Source organism: Chelon labrosus (assembly GCF_963514085.1).
Source record: "Chelon labrosus genome assembly, chromosome: 6".
NCBI lineage: Eukaryota > Metazoa > Chordata > Actinopteri > Mugiliformes > Mugilidae > Chelon > Chelon labrosus.
Window position 1 is genome coordinate 14,963,637 of NC_140342.1, and position 19,539 is coordinate 14,983,175.

General features: G+C 42.2%; 1 protein-coding gene across 1 annotated transcript in view; it reads right to left on the bottom strand.

Annotated features, from left to right (window-relative positions):
* Positions 1–4,281, bottom strand: part of cdh2 (cadherin 2, type 1, N-cadherin (neuronal)) — a 56,265-nt gene extending 51,984 nt beyond the window's left edge. The window contains exons 1-3 of the mRNA XM_084546046.1: positions 4,137–4,281; positions 3,937–4,025; positions 2,266–2,374 (exon numbers count right to left, since the gene is read on the bottom strand). Of these exons, the coding sequence (XP_084402172.1) occupies positions 2,266–2,374; positions 3,937–3,999 (172 nt within the window). The 5' untranslated portion in view covers positions 4,000–4,025; positions 4,137–4,281. The remainder of the gene's footprint in view (positions 1–2,265; positions 2,375–3,936; positions 4,026–4,136) is intronic.
* Between the last annotated feature and the right edge of the window lie 15,258 nt (positions 4,282–19,539).

Below are 19,539 nucleotides of genomic sequence, written 5' to 3' on the forward strand. Positions count from 1 at the left end.
GTTAAAGTCTAGTTGACACAGCCAAGTATGAGATTGAATCTTACTACTAAGTAGCTATGTTAGCTGTCTGGCCTCAAGTACCATTACGAAAGCCACAGGACGTCTCCAATTTAGCGCATACAGTGTCAGCCGTTTACACGTGAATTGCCACCATTTCCAGGTTTTACAGGCCCCGGGATGTTTATTCTCTTAATCAATAACAAAGACAACACGGCAATTAGATGAGACAAAGATATCCAACAGCTCACCCCCCCACTGTGTCTAATGTATGTCTTTGTGACCAAATGTGGTATAATATGAGCATGGAGCTCATATTACTGACACCATACACGATCTACTGATAGTATTACACTCAAGCAGATCCTCTTTCAAACAAGCGAGCTAACCCAACAGATAACTGGTGAACACTCACCAATAAGGAGAAATTTATGCATACAGCAATTTGCTGACTGGGTAATTTATTATGTCTTCCGCTGTAATATGTTCAGACTATTAAGTACGTTTAATAAGATACTCCAAGACTGATGCACTGCCTTGTCATTCATTATTTAAGGCCTGTCAGGGAACAATTGGTAAAGTTAATGACATGCAAGGAAATGTAAAGAATTAGCCAACTACATGTGGTTAGGCAAGTGATCAATTTGAAAAAAAACCTCAGCTAATGGACAAAAACAATATTCTCTAACAGCATGGTGGAAGCAAAGTTGAAAAACTTTGAGAATACTCTCCACGCTGTGGGGGCTTTGTCTTTCAAAACATGCCACAGGAGATTTTCATTAGAGAATGCAGTTTCATTAACATCATCCCACGCTGCTGAGCCCTGCCGCATTACAATGACACAGGAGTGAGTGCCCCTCTCTGTCAAGGAAATCTCCACAGAGCAACAACTCGCTGGGGGAAGGGAAGGCAGTGAAAAGATGAGAGGGAGGGGTAGTGCGGGGGCAAACAAAAGAGAACCTGATTACCCCCGGTCACGGCTCATCCACAAGCCAACAGAGGGAAATCCATCACCTGCAGGATCAAACAGAAACTTGTGCACAAGGTAAAGCTCAGTGAAAGCTGTACCCACCCATCTAAGCACCCTCTTCCCTCTCCCCTTTCTTCTCGTCATCGCCACCTCCCCCTCCACCGCTGTGACTCACACCAACGACGGCATGCAAGTTTTAAGCACACACTGTGAAATCCAACACAAGTGAGAATGTTTTCTGGTACAAATGACCTCAAGGCTCTAACCGTCTAATGGCACACTGGTGATATATTCCAGGTTTTATTACTGTCTGTAGAGTGCGTACCATTTCACGGTAGCTGCATCCTCATTTTGCCAATATTAAACTCCAAAGAAGTAGTATTGGTCATGCCTGCTGCAATGTAATGGACTGCTGCAAAAAAATGTTGTTGTTTTTCCACTTTCTTCTTTGCACCAGGTTATACGATAGGAAAAATCCTACCGCTGGGCTTCCAAAGCAAATACTATTTCTGTGAAAATATTTTGAAAGATATTTAAATTGCTGTTATTACTGCCATTGAGTTGGCTTAGCAGTGCAACACTGCCACTGGGCATATAACCCTATGATTCCAGCATGAACCCTGAGGCATTAAAGTAACTGGCAGAAATTTTTCAAGCATACGATTTGGATCTGTACAGAGATGAAAGAGTGATCTGCACAAGACAAGACAAATGCAAAACAATGGCACACGACAATGGAAATAGTTCAGTGCGCCAGCACAAGAATGTTTAATAGCCAGATTATTTGCTTATTTGCTTGATTAAAGTTTCATAAGTATTCAAATCTGTGAGTAATTTATTTTTATTTGTTGCAACCAGATGCACACCCCTCAGTGCAATCAACCGAGTTTCCCTACTTTTACACAGCCACCCAGACGTTAATGTTTGTCTAAAAATCCAAATAAAAAAATAACGTAGCCTCAATGTGTATCTAGCAATCTGCCTTCAGCTTGCATTTTCTTTTTTCAAAAAAAAAAAAAAAAGGAAAGCCCAGATCAACAGGAGCCGTGTAAAGTTGAACCACATTTGAGCTCGTTTACAAGGCGAACTACATGACTTGCAATACCACACAACTACACCGAAGCTAAGTGTTTAAATATGTCTGGCTTGTTCTGATCCTCCCTGAAATGTAACACATGGAGGCCGAGCACACTCAACTGACATGCATGCCAACACACTTACATACACGCAAACTCAATCAAACGCAGACGTAACGGGCATGCGGCACAAAGCATGGGTAGGAATATTTAACAACTCACCGTTGAAAAGGGGCTGTCCTTTTTCTGTGATATCTGGCACCACAACCTTGTATACATCTTCAGAGAAGCCTGGTCGACATGGTGGGGCACCCCTGCCCTCTGCTGCAATCTGTGACAGGGGAATGGAGGAGGGGGGGCAACAATTGAGTCATAAATCAACCTTCAAAAAATGCACTCTGCTGCCTCCAGAACCTCTTGGTCACGTTCTGGAGCCCCCACAGTTGTACAAAAGCATCTGTTGTTTTTATAGCGGGGGGACCAATTAGGATAATGAGGCCAAAAGGGTTAAGCATTAGCCAAAAAGCATGGCTAGGCAAGAACAAGCTCCATTTGTCCCAGTGTAGGGGCCCAGGCAGAATGTGATGACCAATGTTCTCGGTCAGCCCCTCTGATCAGCACACTACTCTGGACAAACAGTCTTCACTTTGAAGTCCAGGAACAAGGGAATAAAAGGCAACTGCAACAACCCACTGTTGTTGGGAATAAACATTCATGTGTGAAAGTCTGACTAAACAGACTGCAGAGGATTAACATATATTCTTCTTTAGTCTGCATTTCAAAAGTTTTACTTTGTGTTTAAGTCACCGGCCCAACTAAAATAACATGTGAGACACATATGTGAATCACCGAGGCTGGGGTTTCCGTGAAGCACGGATATAGCACACAGAAAGGAAACTCTATAAACCACACACAGAGCATATTTCTCAGGAAAATGCTCTGCCGTCCAGTCATGTCCAAAATGTACCCCCCCCCCATCACACAGCCTCAGCATTGATTCAGCTCTTAGGAACAGAGCTGCGGCCCTGTTTCTTTGCATGCGCTCTCTCCAAAGAATGTAAAACGAGAGGAGTGCTGCTGAAAAAGAGCATTGTTGAGTATCAGTGCCACTTGCCATTCTTAATCAGAGGAATTTAAATGGAAAATGCATGCAGAGAGGAGAAGTAGAGAGGAGGAGGAGGAGGGGGAGCAGAGCTGGAATTCACGTTTGCGTAAATGTACATTTCTTCATTTAAATGTTAACACAAATGCCACTCGTCGGGGTCTATTTCAGCTGACATTCTCCACCGGGGGGGTGTCTTCTGTTCTCCGTTGCTCTGGGGACTGCTTTAACACAGTGGAGGAAATAAATTCAAAAAAAAAAAAAAAACTCAAATACATCGGGTGTCGAACAACAAACATCACTATCCCATTAAGAGACACGAAGCAAAGCTGGCTATACAAGCAGGGGTGTTAGCATAAAAAAGAGAACTACTCACTTTTACCAGAAAGGCAATTAACTAACCAGGGAGGGAGTGGGACACGCTGCAGCAATCTACATAGATATTAAACTACATATATATTGGTTAACGTGGGCCTGTGTGTGAGAGCAACTTCGGGTAACTTAACATGAAGGCATAAATGTAAATGCGGACGTTTTAAAAGCGTCCGGTGCGCACCCAGAAAGAGCCGTTAGCTAGCAATTAGTGCAAGCTAGCTACTTTAATTTACAGCACTGTTTTCCAAACTGTGTGTAGTATTTAAATTGGGTACGGGGAGGCTAGCGGCTCGTTAACAGCGGCAAACAGGATCGCTAACGGAGCAGAAGAAGCAGCCAAAGTGTCCGGCGTTAACTCCACTCGAAGCCGCTTTTCTTTTCTTTTTGTTTTTTATTTTTTTTGGAAAAAATTTTACCTGCAGTCCTGCCAAGACCACCAGCAGAAGAAGCAGACCGCTGCCCGCGTGTAACGAGTACATTGGTACACCCAGGTAATTTCCCCTCGCTTCGGAATCCGTGAAAAAGATAAGAAGAAGAGGGGAAGAAGAAAAAAAAGGAGAAATTAAAAATTCAAAAAAAAAAAAAAAAAAGAATATCCCACTGGTTTAAGTGTGACCTCGATGGAGGAGACGAAGAAAGAAAAAAAAAGATCCCTCTACGACAAAGGCAGGACCAGCAGTAGCAGCAGCAGGAGCGGTGGCGGCAGCATGTAGCAGCCTCCTCCTCTATCTATCTCTCTCCAGTCCGTACTAAGGGAGAGCACTGCCTGGTACTGAGGCTGCTGCTGCTCCCTCCCATCCAGTCTGACTCAAAAACAAAAAAAAAAAAAAGCCCCGGCCACTAGTCTATAAACCGCCCATCTCACTGTCTCACCCTGCTGGTGACACAGCCTATTTCAGTGCTGGGACAGTGCAAGGTTCACTCGCTGTTAACCCCAATTTAATACGGATTATTTGTTTTTTTTCCCCCCATATTTTATCTGTTTAAGAGTATACAATGTATTCATTCATTTATTCGTGTGCAAAAACTGCTGTTGGTGCTTTATTATGACCTGGCCCATTCGTGATTGTTTTGCCATAACGACAGACCTGATTGGAATTAGTCTCTCTCTCTCATATAATGCTATAAAACACATATAAAACTGATAATGTGCACTGCAATCCCACAAAATAATCCTAAAAACGCAAAATAATGGGTGGAATAAAATCCAATACATAACAACGTCGCATGTAAAACAAGGCAGCAGCTTCAAACTGTTACGTTTACGTGTTATATTTAGTTAAAATTGTGCATTATTCTATTACGGTCAAAGAAAATGCTTTAGTGCTTCAGATCCTAACAACCAAACAGTAATCTTTAGTATTTTAAATCCAGTTTGAGATCACAGTGTGTATGCTAATTGCCCATTATATTTAAATGAGGGTCTCACCTCTCTGGCCATTGACGCCCATAAAATGCAAAACAAAAATCACTGAATATGAATTTTAGAGCTAGTGTGATGTTTTGAAGTTTGAAATCACGATATACTGGTTTGTATACAACCTACAGTCACTTGCCAGTTCATTAGATACACTACTGGAGACAAATGCATTTGTAATATAATATAACAATCCTACACACACACAATAAACGTATGGTTATGGCATTCAGTTTATGTTGAAACCTTACAAGAAAGATGGTAACCCACAGAGGCCCCTCCCCTCAACCCATAGGACCCAAAGGCCCCCACTATCTGTTGCCAGACACTACAGGACACCCTCAGAAGACCCATGTCCATTCTCTGATGAGTCACAACTGTTTTGGAAGCACAAGGTAGACCTACACAATATTAGGTCATAATGTTATGCCTTATTAGTGTATTTTGACAATCCCATATTAGTCAGTGGGCTATGCTAAACAACAGAAACACAACAGCACCACAACAACCATACTCCAAAATGAGCAGCTCAGAAGGAATGCATTCATTTCACTGGGGTACCTAATAAACTGGCAAGCGTATATCCATATAGTTTTTCATCTAAATTCCATCACCTCCAGGTCCTCACTCCTCTGAGAAAGCTTGGTTTTTGGATGTCACGGTTAGCAGTGAATCAACATTCAGACTGTCAGCCTTCATTAGGAGTAGCCCAGACTCTATTGATCATTAGGTGTGGAATTCTGATCACGCTGGCCCTTAGATAATTGCTGTTTACTGCATATTTGATCTTAAGGATTATTAATTTGTCAATAATTTGGTGCTTAATCTGTTTGTGTTGCCCTTTCTTTCTCTTTCACAGACATGCATGCCATTCCTCAAAGCTGCCTAATAGGCCCGCTGTTTCAAAAATGACTCAATCTCTTTGGAATTTCTATTCATTCGTCTTCTCTTAAATGTAAAATGCTTTTCTTTTTCCATGTTCCACCAAAAGATGCAATGAATAATTCCCCTGTATTATCTTCTAGAGCCCATTGAAGGTTAAATTACTCGGGTTCTGCTGCTGACACCTAATTAATTGTCATGAGATGGCTCTATGGAATAGATTGCATCTGTGACACGGAGATATTTCAGTCTGGTAGACGAGAGAAATACTTATTTCATCTTCAAACAATAAACAAGGGTTGACTTTTGGTTCACCTCCTCCTGGGTAATCTGTTGTTTTTCAGAATTATTGGCGTTTTGAGGTGGAGGCCAGTGTGTGATGGGACCGATGGCGCTTCCCTCCTCCTACAAATCAAACCGTCCACTCCTGAGAGGCTGTTGTAATCCTAACCAAACAGTAAGCACAATCACATCCCACTTACAGTCAACATACACACACAAACACACGCACACACACACACACACACACACACACAGGAAGACAGGGCTCAATAGTTTCTGAAAGTGCTTTCTTCTTCTTGTAAAAAGTGACCCATTTCACACTCTCCTCATTGATTAGCACGCCTGATCATTCCGTGTTTTAAAATAATTAGACTCTTTTGCAGAAAATTAACGCAATCAATAGAAGAAAGGACGCGCAATAAAATAAATTAAGATTAAGCAAGACTATTGTGGTCGTGGTTTTCCGCAGCTATTAAGAAACATGACAGAATCCCGCTTTTACCAAAGGCAGTCACATTTAATGTGCTCTTCTCTTGTTTGCTGCGGCAGGACTGGGCAAGAGATCAAAGTGAATGACCTGTTGATAATTGATATCACATTTTGTACAAATTTATGTAATCTAATCTAATTGAGAGTGGGATCAAAATGCTCCATCTCTTTGATTAATGTAGAGGCGGTTATCTTTCATCTGTACTTGTCTAGGCAGGGAGGAGAGGGAGGCGTTAGGGGGAATCCAATTTGGACTTGGTGCATTCAATCAAACTATATCATGTTGCATGATTCATAATACCAATCCGAGACCCCCCGAGAGCCCTGTGTGCAGCACATACCTGAATTCAGTAAGAGGAGAAATTTACCATCAAGGTCGCTGTGCGGTCTGTGGATAATATATTCTGAGGCCTGAGCTGTCTGCGTGGACAGATAGTGTTGTTTTGCAGGCATGTGTGAGGCAGCTATGTGATGCATGTTGGTCGCAGTGCTGACACCGCAGTTGACTCTCATAAGCACAGGTGTCCAAGGGCTGGTGGCCTCTAGGAGCCCTCAATTCCACACCTTTAACTCTGCACAAACGGACATAGTGTGGAGCACTGCAGCACGGTGGCCTTGACGGCACTGGAAGAAAAATGGACGAGGTCAGCAGCACTTTCACATCCGCGGCACTTCTTCATGCTGACTTCGTGTTGATACAGGAATATGACACAGTTCGCCCTCCGTTTCCACAGTCTGCAGCGCAGAGCTTTGTCATTTCTCTCCAAAGCCAAATATATACCACTGATACATACCTCTGAATTTATCAGATGACGCGTTTTGGAAGTGACACAGAGCCTCAGCCTTCCATCACTAAAGGAGCATGATATTCTCGTTTGCTGTAAACACACATATTTTGACCCCTTCCAACAGTTGGCAAATTGCCTTGTCATTGGCAATCCCATGCATGTCAAAGGTTGCTTTGGAACAAATTAGTCAGTGGAAAGGAGCAACCTAGTCCTCAAAGCCATTATCAATTTCAATCAAGCTTCATTGTTATGCATTCAATAAAGGATCTCTAAGGACCACAGCATTGCTCTGATTATTCTCCTCTCATGCCAAATCGGCTCATTCAGTCTTTTATACCACTTGAACAATGGAGCCAAATAGAGCTGTGATGAGGGAAGATGCAAATGTGTGCATAGTGTGTTTCTATATTTCTCATTTATGCGTGCTGTTGATTCTGCCTTTCACAAACACATATAGCAAGGGGAATCCCATATCATCTGCCATGTACAGCGCATGCCACGTTTCACAAAAACACTGCAAGACTGCCTTACTGAAATTCTGTAACCTTAAAGGGATCCAATTATAATCTATTGTACGCGAAGACAAATAGTGACAGAGACATGCAAGAACATTTCGGCAGAACAATTTCTCTGTAATTCTTGTGAAACAACATGTCAGTGAAGCAGCTTGGTGCCACCCCCTTGCCGACATATAAAGGGAAAATGCTGCTTTGCAAGCAGCTCTGGCAACGTCTACAGGGCTTTTACAAGTGTGCGTCTGCCCCAATTTATGGATTGTGTTTTTTTGCTGGGGGCAACATCTGCCTGCTGCGTGCTGGTGTGGCACACAGATCTAATAGTGATTGATTGCCTGATTAAGGCAAATTGTGTTGAACTCCTTAGCAACCCAAGGAGAGAAGAAAACCTCTTTAATTAGTGATGCCATAAAAGTCTGGCTATTGATTTGTAATGGCACATGTGTGCAAAAAGATAGCTATCTCAATCATTTATTGTTCACTTGCTCAGATATTTCCTTGGAAACCACAGCAGATGGGCTACTGTGCATGTTTAGTATTCAAGTATAGCTCAAAAACAAAAAGGAAATTATACTTAAAACAGTCAGACCAATTATATTTATACTCACGATACTCAAATACAATTGAGCAGAAATACAAATGAGTCCACAGACATGCCAAGCAGATTTGTGAATCTTTGATTCACAGTGATGTTTTCAGATAAATGCTAATACTTGCATGCTAAGCGACGCAGTGATGTTTAGCAGGTTAGCTTGGTGTGCATGTTTACTTAACGTGTTAGCAAATATAAGCACGGTTTATACTGCAACCGACTACGTAGAACCTAGGTTGTGGGCTATGGAACTGGCATGCACTGCTGTAAGTTTTTATTCTTGATGTTTCGGCATAGTTCTTTAAAACAGCAGAAGGCAGCTAACCAGCCGTGTTGAAATTCTCAGTGAACTTCAAACAATGGCAATTGGAAATGAGCGTCTCATGGTGGACCTAATAAATGTTGAATAGCATGTACTTTGACTGAAATCGCTGCGAGGCACAAAAGATGAGGAAGTGCAGAGTGTGTAGGAGGCGGACGGAGGGTGAATTTCCCTTGCTCGTGGAAATACATTTTTGACCCGACCGACCACTGCTGTTGAAGTCTGCGTTGCTGCAGTGTGCTGCGGAAGGGACACGAGAAACCTACATCAAAGAACCACCGGCAACCGAGGCTGACTGTGACGTCATCTCACTTAGGATGTTTCTGGGACAAGAAAGTTTCTCTTGAACACACTGCAAAGACTGTGACCAAGTACGGGCACTGAACATCTTAAAGTTTTTTCTTGTGCACTGTTTCATCTGAACAGCAAAACAGAAAGATTCATCTCGCTGACCGATTCCGCTGCGATCCATCATGCTGAATTGGGTGGAAAGTTGGCAACAAGGGTCTGAGTTAAGGGACAACACATAGATATTCTTCAATGGCCCGACACCAGAAAACGACAAACCATTGGCTTGGTGGGTCACAGCCCTTACATTTCTGGGGAGGGGCACTTCAAGCTAAGGGAATCGACAGTGTGGAACCAGTGGAAGAGCATAAATCTAGCTTAACGTTAGCTTAACACACAAAGAACAAAGCATAGCAACTGATGGGAATGTCCCACTTGCCATTAACTGTTGAGATATTTCACCCTGGAAATATGGTGGGCTGACTGATCAACAGGCCAGCATGGCTATAAATAGAACCCGTCACTGGCATGCCTAAATATACTTGTGATTCAGACTGCGATGACACTAAATTCATAATAATAACTTAAGAAACCGAACAAGTTTCTGTTCCTCTTGTCATTTCTGACTGAGAAAAGTGACACATGGCTGTGATGGTGTTGTCTTCACTGTCAAAGCCAAACAGCTCGAGTCAGCATGTATCCTATTGTCAGTCACATGTTTCGAGGCAGTCGACAGACATGTTCCACATCACAGCCTCAAGTAAGCACCGTGCTTTAGAATGTGCAAAGTCAAACGACATGCACCTCGATGACAAGCTCCTCCAGGGAGACCAGCATTTTCAAATGGATGCATCAGAGTATTTTTAAGCATTGTTTCCTTCCGCTAAGAATGTTCCACACCACAACTTTAAGCGTGGAATATCCCGGCTGCAGTATTCAAACATCAGCAAATCTGCATGCCTCTTCCGTGTTTTCAGTATTTGCCCCTTGAAATTTGCTTCCTCTTATCACTATTGATCTGCAAGAAGACAAGGTCTGTGGTCATGACAGCCCAGCCTGTCTGATTTAGGAGTGGACTCGCGGCCTGTCAGAGCACGGGGGCATGGATGGATTTATACGAGGGCTGCTGCTGCTGCCGCTGCTGCCGATCCGCCCATGCGTCTTCCTCTGCCTCACGCTGGGCTTCCTTATCAGGAGCTTAATTTTGGAGCCAGTCAGGGAATGAGACAGTTATTTTTGTAATCACGGCGTTAATGAGATTAGAGGTTACTTCAATAAATACTAGGATTCTTTTGTTTATCTTAATGTTTTCGACTGGGAGGGTTGAGTTTTCGCTTTTAGCTGATTGCTTTCATGCAAATGGCGATGGAGCCCGGTTACAGAAATGTGGGCTTAAGAGGGTGGCAAGGGGCTGGCTTGCACTCCAGCTTTGTCAGATTGCTTAAAGATGAGCAGTGTGTTCATTAAATTGATTGAAATCACGATGAAAAGTATGATAAAGGGATAGCTATACTATCAATACCACAATAAATGAGCGTATTTGGGTGCTATATATATTAATAACTTTGTAGAAAAAGCCTTCGTACAACAACTAAATTAAGATCATTATGAATTTTACAGCAGACAGTATGGTTGGTTTGACACATTCTGCCGGTTTTAATGAGATTAAAATATGATCCTAATTTGCGGTAATTGCCGTAGTACCTATTCCAACACACTTGCCTGTGGGTATTAGTATATTTCTTTTTGCCGTCAGTGCGAACAGGATTATTATCTGGTGCATTATGCTATCTCTGCAGCTCATTAACAGTGGGTTATCAGACGATGCTGTTTTTCTTTCATTAACTCGGTAAATAATGCGGCGTTTTTCATCTGAATCGCGTCGTTTCTGGAAAATAAAACACCTGAACGCAATGCATACAAAGGCACCGCGGTGTTTTGCCGCTGCTTATGCTCGTATTGTCTGCGGCGCCCTCGGTGATAGACTACTGCCATCTCGATTTTTTAATAAAGCAAGTTCCCTGCGTTCAAAAAAAAAAAAAAAAAGAGTCACAGAAATGGAGAGGAGAGGGATTATTTGAAAGTAGCTTTTTATTTCTTTTTAGTTTTCTTATCATAGACAATGGTTGAAACCAATGAGCAGACAGGATTCAAACAACAAGGGCATTTACGGCCAAAGCAGCAGATGTTAGTGACAGGTTGCTCAGAGCGAAGGGTGCCTCATTTGGCTCACTCAGGAGGTGATCATGAGACATATTGCCTTTGCTTTTGCCCTCCACGCAGGCACATGACTGCTCTCTTCACCCGCTGGGGAATTTGGCATTAAGGGTCAGCAGGATGCCGCAAAGAGTTTGAAGTGGATGTTTTTGTTTTTTTAGATGCGGCATTTCGTGTTTGTTAATGAAAAATGTGAAAGCCTTTCCTAGTCATAGCCGAGCTTTGTTTGCGGGATGATTCATCGACGTGACTCACAGGATCCGCTCTGCTTCGACACACAAAGCGCATCCGTCAAAATACTTTTAAAAGTTCCAAGAATCACAGTTTGTTTCCATATCTGTCTTTCCTAATAACTGGTTTAAAAAAATATGACAAGAGCACTTAAGTGAGCCGAAGATGTTGGATTTACTTTCAAGTATTTTCACAAAAACTCTCGAGGATGTTTTTTATTTATTTATTTTTTTTGGCTGCTCAATTCCTCTTTCACCTTTCTTGGTATCTAATTGGGTTTCATTGATTTACTCCTCCATGATGCTGGCTTGGCCAAGTTCTCTGCTGACCCTGCAGAAAAATATCAGCCAGGCTGTCTAACAGGCACCGTTCCGGCTGCGCACGCATGCCCAGCACACCCAATACGAGCGGTGAATGATTGTGTCAGTGAGCTGGAAGTGAGTCAACCTGCCGTTCCTGTGGCCCTCACAGCAGAGCCGCAGATTGACGTCGCACTGAAACAACAAAAGGCTCCGGGGGTGGGGTGTCGGTACCCACTTCTAGTAAAAAGGGGAAAAGTGAGGGGGGGGGGCCAACTGGCGGTTGTCAAGTGGCCCAGGGACACAGCCGCTCATCTGTGCCTGAGCAACCATGTGTCACCTTGAGCTCTCCGGAGGAGGTGTCCGGACACAGACCTGCTGTGCCAGACGGGGTGCGAAGAAGCAGGAAGGAGGAAGGCGTCCAGCTTTCCAAATGTCGCAACTGTGACTGAGCGGTTGAGAGATACCTGAGCAACAACTTGAAGAAATTAAAATTAAATAAAGAGGCTTGCCTAGCCTTTTCAAACCTGCATGCAGCAATGGAGAGGATAAGAAGAAAAGGATATAATACAGACAGAGCTTTGATACCAACTGTGTCCTCGTTTCCTCCTCTCGACTCCTGCCCCCCTTCTGCCATGCATTATAAACGGCTGATTATGACAGTGACAGCTCCTCAGGTGTGCAGTATGCTAGATTTGTTATTCAGCTCACAGGCATTTCTGTCCCTCCCTCTTACCACCTGCACAGGCACACGCAGACACACACACACAGGCAGTGGTGTGCACACACACACGCACACACAATTGCACACAAGTGCGACGTATTGCTCACAGCTGCTGTGTCAGCGGGATTCTGGAGCCGGAGAGAGGGGGGGATATTACATGAATCAGCCTCACACAACTCTTGTATTTGCAGAGCTGTGATCCAAGCCCACGATTTAAATTGAGCTTTTATTGTTTGAGTTAGATTCGAGATGGCCCACTGGTGTTTTCATGAACTTGGATTTGTTTAATTCTGGGGATATTACTGGGCAAATTTGCATTCCCGGGGCTCATTGCAAAGACGACCTTACAAGACCTTACAGCAACATATTGTCTGTCTGAAAGAGCACCATATGGCCACGAGGGACATATAAAAATGTCGATCAGTATATTCTACTGCTAAGATGATTCATGAATGGAGGCTCTTATGGGTGTCATACAAAATGGTGAATGCATCACAATCGGAACATATTCTACTTTCAAAATTGCACTGATCATTAATTTAAAATGAAAAGCTAGCTGACTGATGGCTATGTGTAATGTTAAAACAGTCACAACAACTCCTAACTCGGCACTAGGCAGTTTATACTTCTGCGTTAATTTGATGCAGAGGCTACGGTGACGATGCAGACCCTAGCGACGTAGCTTACGTGCACAGACCCCAGAAATGTAACTATGCACTGCAGCAACGCAGAGCGCAAGAGCTGTGATTGGTCCGCCTGGTAGTAGCGTGTTTCCGCTTTAGTATTTACGGCCGCTTCTCCATCTCCTCAATTTATGAATTGATTGTTTAGGATCAATAAAGATGGAACACATAGAGGAAAGGTTCACTGAGGTGGTTCGGAGACACAAACATTTGTAAGACTCGTCTTCAGTGAAATTTCAGTGGAATTTCGGCAAAAGTTTCAGTCACCATTGTTGAAAGTGAAGCAGGAAGTAGAAAGGAAAATGAACCCGACTGTGAAAAAAGAAACAGCGCCAACTAGTGTTTGGGTGGCGTTTTTACAGAGTGATCCAGACTGATGAGCACGCAAGCAGAAATGGCTCGCACCGACGTAGGCTACGTGCATAGGTTATGGCGTCTATGTCCTGCAGCTGTATAAACTCCGCTTTAGTGTGTTGACTTGCTTCTTAGATGGTTTCAGTCAAATGGGAAGTGATTTTTCTGACTTCCTTTTGCATAAATTGAATTAAAAAACAAAATATTTTGTTGCTGTTTCAACTTGTGGTGCCGTTTGCATGAATTTCCTCTGTTGGTAACTAATTTCTCCCACATCACATGAACGCTTTCCAGAATATTTTAGCAGTTTTCAGCTCACTGTTTTGCATTTACTCCCCACAATTTAGCTTTTAAATCATTTAACAGTTAAGTTGTCATTTAGGGTTTAACTTAAGCCATAGCACTTCCAACTTAATAAGCTGATTAGCGAAACCTTTCCAGCGATACATCACATGAACACCCCAAGTTTACTTACTTTACTCTTCTGCAGAACATTTTAGCACCTTTCAGCTCATTGTTTTGGTTTGTACTACCCACAGCTTAAATTATGATTGAAGGTTCAATGCAAACCTTATTACCAAGCATATCAGAAAGATATCTTTATAAAAAGCTTTATCTTAAAAACCTCGTACTACCTGCCTAACACCAAACAGTGACCATCTGGTGGTGAACAGCATGGAGCATTTTGCAGTGCCAGATTTGTCCAGGAACTGGGATCCAAAACTAAAAGGAGAACTGATATTGGACTTAGATCCTTGGCCAAGTGGCCAGAAACACAAAACCAAATGAACGCCGAATCCAGTTTTTCTGCTGGATCTGTGAATAGGCGGCTGTTTGCCATAACGTTAGCCTTAACAGCCATGATTCATCAATGATTTATAACGCCCGCTCTTTACCCCCAAAAATTAATAGTTAATGAGCTGTACCATTCCACGCTGCAAGGAAAAAATCTGCCATCATTGGTAACGTAAAATACATTTTAAGGCTTGTTTCTTGGTGATGTATTATTCCGAAGCGCTTCACAACTATAAACTCTGTGAGGTGGGGTCACCTTGAGAATTTTCTAAAGCTGCCATTAATGGAAATCCATTACAGTGTTTCATTGAAAACATCAGCCGGTAAACATTTTGTCGTCAGCCCTCCTAAATCTGAAAGCAAGGACACGATGAAAGCCTGGCGGTGCCGCGCAAGTTGTAATTGGCTGGCTTGTCATCTGACTGAAAGCAACAAGCCTTCCAGAGGTTGTCGATTCTGAAAAACAAAAGTACTTTTAATAGGCATACTTATCCTTTTGGTAAAGTGGGTAAAAGAAAAATATAAATCACAAGCCATAGCTGTGCAAAACAATAATCGAGTGTTTATTTCTTTCTGTTTTCCACGGAAGGTTCAGGTGGTGATACTGACCATCTGCTGCTTGAGTTATCGTCATGCTGTTGTCTTCTACTCTTACAGTATTTTTTTTTTTTTAAGACGTGCAATCTTCTGCGTACGATAAACAAACACGGTGAATAATTTCGAAAGTTATTTCACTCCTGAAGTGTCACATTTCTGCCTGCGTTTCCAGCAGAGCCCATGGCAGAGCTTTTGCCTTCACTCTACCATGTAAATGCAGTCAAGCTGCTGACAAAGTGTTTTTCTCTTGGCAGATCAGCAGTCTGCAATTTACATTAAAAAAAAAGAAAAAGAAAAAGAAGAAAGTAAATAAGTGAGATCCAAAAATAGTAACCACTTTTACGATCAACGGCGTGAGAAGCCGTGACTTACAAAAGGCTACCCCTTCACCTCTTAAAGTCGCATCGATTTCACAGAGTCAGTTATACTTGTGTTTCTGCCGCAAGTATTTTCAACCTAATCTAACTCGACAAGGTTAATTTTGCGAGGACCGGGGTACAGTAATTCACTCTGCTGACCTTTTGTCATACAGATTCACAGTCCACTCTTAATTAGGTTCCTTGTTTACTTCATTACTTTTCCTTTCCTAACGCGGGCGGAGTGCAAACAGCAGATATATTAGACGTGATGTAACCTGAGCAGGGTAACAGAGCGCTGCAACCCCTGCATTAAGACTGATTGCGCTAACCTTATGCGTGAAAAGGTTACGTCAACCTTCGGTTTCTTCACATTTCTCGCGTTATACCACGAGCGAGTTATGTAAATGTTAGCGGAACGGGGGGCCGGGTCAAGAGGCGAAATGTTAATGTCTGGGTGGCTAATTTACTTTGTTTCCTCGAGGGTCAGAAATGACGTCTCATAAACGGATCATTACGCCTGTACTTCAGTTCTGACTTTAGGGCTGAATTAGACAAGCATCACCTTGATTAGAGGCTGCTGCTGCAAAGTTTCTGCTTCATAGTTCAGTAATCAATGCAGCAGGAATCAATGTGCGATTATAATTGCATGTGTGGGTGCATATAAATAATTCCACGCAACACTCTCGTCATTTGTTTGTCTTAAAGTTTTAATTAGGTACTACCTAAACACGCAGAGGAAACACAGATATTATGTTATGGTAATGCTCAGCTGTTATTCAGAGCTATGAGCACTCTTGGCGTACAACGCCGATGAACCTCCGGGACAGCGTTTGAGCATCTGTTAGCGAGAATGCCAGGGCTCAGACCCCTTAAAGTGAGACTGAAATTGATGCTGACAGAGAAGCTCCTATGAATGTCACGGGCTCCTGTGTGCGATGACAAATTGTATTGTGGGCATAGTTTAGGATTCTGGTGACAAAGTGTCATCTTGCATTAGCGTGCCGGAGACTGGCAGATCAGGCTAAACAAGGTGGCAGTGAGGTGGAGGAAGGCAGGCAGCAGATGAGTCGGTTCACTCCTGACAAGCTTACGCTCTCTCCGTGCACTGAGTGGAGGAGCCAGTGTAGCCGAGCAGTTTCTGTTTTTTTTTTTTTTTTAACACTTCAAATTGTGAGCTACATGACTCCACTGTGCCATTTTTACTTCTTCTTCTTTTCTATGTTTGTGTGTGGATTGACCAAAACACACAGTAGACATACAACTCGGATAAAAGTTAAAGCTCTAGTGCTAGCTTCAGTATGAACTTAGAACAAGTTTCCACGGAATCTGGATAAAATTCCAAAATATGGTGATGGAATAAAGATATTTACCACTTCCCATTGCTTCCATTTAATTTTCAGCAATTCATTGAGCATTGTGGTTGCGTAAAGTACAAGCTTTCTTTCATACTCTTCCCTCCAAACCGCAACCTCTTCTGTTTGTTCTACTCTGTGACTACTAATCTTGAAACCGAAACAGTGGCATATGCTTTTGAAACCAAAGAAATATAATTCACTAAATAATTGGACATTGGTTTATTAGACCTTCCCTATAAAGTTGCAGTTTAAAGACCTAATATTCAATCTCTCCACAGGACTGCAAAATGGATGTTCGACTCCCAAGCCCCAAAATGTGGTGGCATATGCTTAAATTAGGTCTCTTCACTCTATGTAAGGCAAAAAAAAAAAAAAAAAAAAAAATTAGATAACAGCTAACAGCTCTAGTTCTTATCAGACCCCCCCATATACATACACACGGAACAAGTCTATCATCCGATCTCTTCACGGCGCCAATACATCCCAAAATATGGGATAGAATCAACAGATTCTATCTTCCCGTAACCTGCGTCTGATTTCTTTAGAAATTCTTTGAGCAATTCTGGATGGGTGAGCTACTGGAGGCAGCTGCACCTTCTCTCATCCGTTTGTCTCCAAACTGCAACTTCTTTCATTCGTTCTGCTCCGTTTGCTTTTTGGGAAAGACTGAAACACATTAAAAAAAAGTTCCAAAACGTCAGAGAAACAATGAGATAACCTGCGTTTTATTTTTAGCAATTCCTTGAGGAATTCTGGATCTCAGAAAGTAACTGAAGTTGGTTTCCATTCTCACCTTTGCTGGTGACACACTTTTTTTTTCACATGTCATTTTATGGGACAGAAATATGCAAGTGGCACATGTTTTTGAAATCTAAAATACAGTATTTGAGCTTCGATCTTTCACTGTACGTCACAGATTTACCACTAAAAGCTCTAGTGTTTATCAAACCTTACTATGAACTTGGAACAACATCCAGTCTCTCCGCGGCATCGTGATAGAACCCCGAAATACGGTGATGGAATAAACCTGTTTTATTTTTATCCACTCTTTGAGCAATTCTGCACCTGGGAAAGAAACTGAAAGATTTTTTCTTTCATTCGTTTGCCTCCAAACTTTCATTAGTTTTACTCGGTTGCAACTAATCTTTTTGGGTGAAGACAAAAACATATAAGTGACGCCGACTTTTGAAATCTAAAAATGTATTTTCACTCAGAGTGCCTTCTCTATGTCAGAGTTTGAGCAATTTTGGATCTAGGAAAGTAACTGAAAGTCATTCCTTTGCCTTCAAACTTTCATTTGTCCTAATCAGTCACCACTGAAAAGATTAGTAGTTAATAATCTTTTTTCTTTTTTTTTTTCTTTTTTTAGAAAGACTAGCTCATATAAGTGCCATAGGCTTTTAAATCCTAAAAATGTATTTTAACTCAGAGTGCCTACTCTATGTCAGAGGAACAATCAGATATAAGCCAACAGCTCTAGTGCTTATCAAACCTCCCTATCCATAATATTAAACTGGAACCGGTCTAACATCCAATCTCTCCACGATGGTCATGGAATAACTAGATTTACCACTTCCCATAGCCTCCGTTTTATTTTTAGCGGTTCACTGGGCAATTCTGGATCTAGGAATGTAACCGAAGTTGGCTTTCTCTCTTACGTTTGCCAATATTTTCTGTTGTACTGCCGTTGATACTTCAAATCTTTTTTTTGGGAAGACTGAAACATGTAAATGGCATACGTTTTTGAAATCTAAAGCGTATTTTAACTCAGAATTCCTGAGATAGTCTACGTCAGAGAAATAATCAAGTTATGAATCCTGAATGCTTTAATGCTTATCAACCTTCCATGTAAACTTGGACCAGGTCTAACATCCAATCTCTCCGCGGCATTATGATGGAATCTGAAAATACGCTGATAGAATAAAGAGATCTGTCACTTCCCATAACCTGCATTTTATTTTTATCTACTCTTTGAGCAATTCTGCATCTAGGTAAGTAAATGAAAGTAGTTTTCTTTCATTCGTTTGCTTCCAAACCTCCATTTGTTTTACTCAGTTACTATTCTATCCGAGTGGCACTAGCTTTTGAAATATAAAAGAAAAGAAAAGACACACAAACAAAAATAGGTCTTGTCAGACATTCCCTTTGTACATGGAACAGGTCTAACATCCAGACTCTTCACAGAATCACAAAAGAAGAAGAAGAAATATGGTGCCATATGTGCCATACTGTATATACATATACACAGATTGTGTAGGTCTCCTTTGTGTCTCCAAAACAGTTGTGACTAATCAGAGAATGGACATGGGCCTCCTGAGGGTGTCCTGTGGTGTCTGGCAACAGGATGTTTTTAGTGGGGGCCTTTGGGTCCTATGGGTTGAGGGGCAGAGCCTCTGTGGATCATCCCACAGATACTTGATCAGTTTGGGATATAGTGGATTTGGAAGTCAGGTCAACACCTTGTGCTGTTTTTCATGTTCTGTGAGTTGTTCCTAAAGTGTTTTTGTGTGTGTGCCTGTGTCAACCTGCATCCTGCTGGGGATGGCTGCTGACATCAAGGAGTGTCATTGCTATGGGGTGGGGGTGTTTTGTCTGCTTTAGGTGGGTGGTACATGTCTGAGTAACATCCACACAAATGTCAGGTCCAAAAGTTTCCCAGCAGAACACTGCACTGGCACAAGATGGTCAATGTTCTTCACTCCTCCTGTCAGTGGTCATAATGTTGTGCCAGATTGATGTACATTTTTAAGCTACCTCCACTTGAGTACCTCCCCTACAAATCTGAACAAGTCTATCATCGGATCTCTCCATGGCGCCATCGTGGAATCTC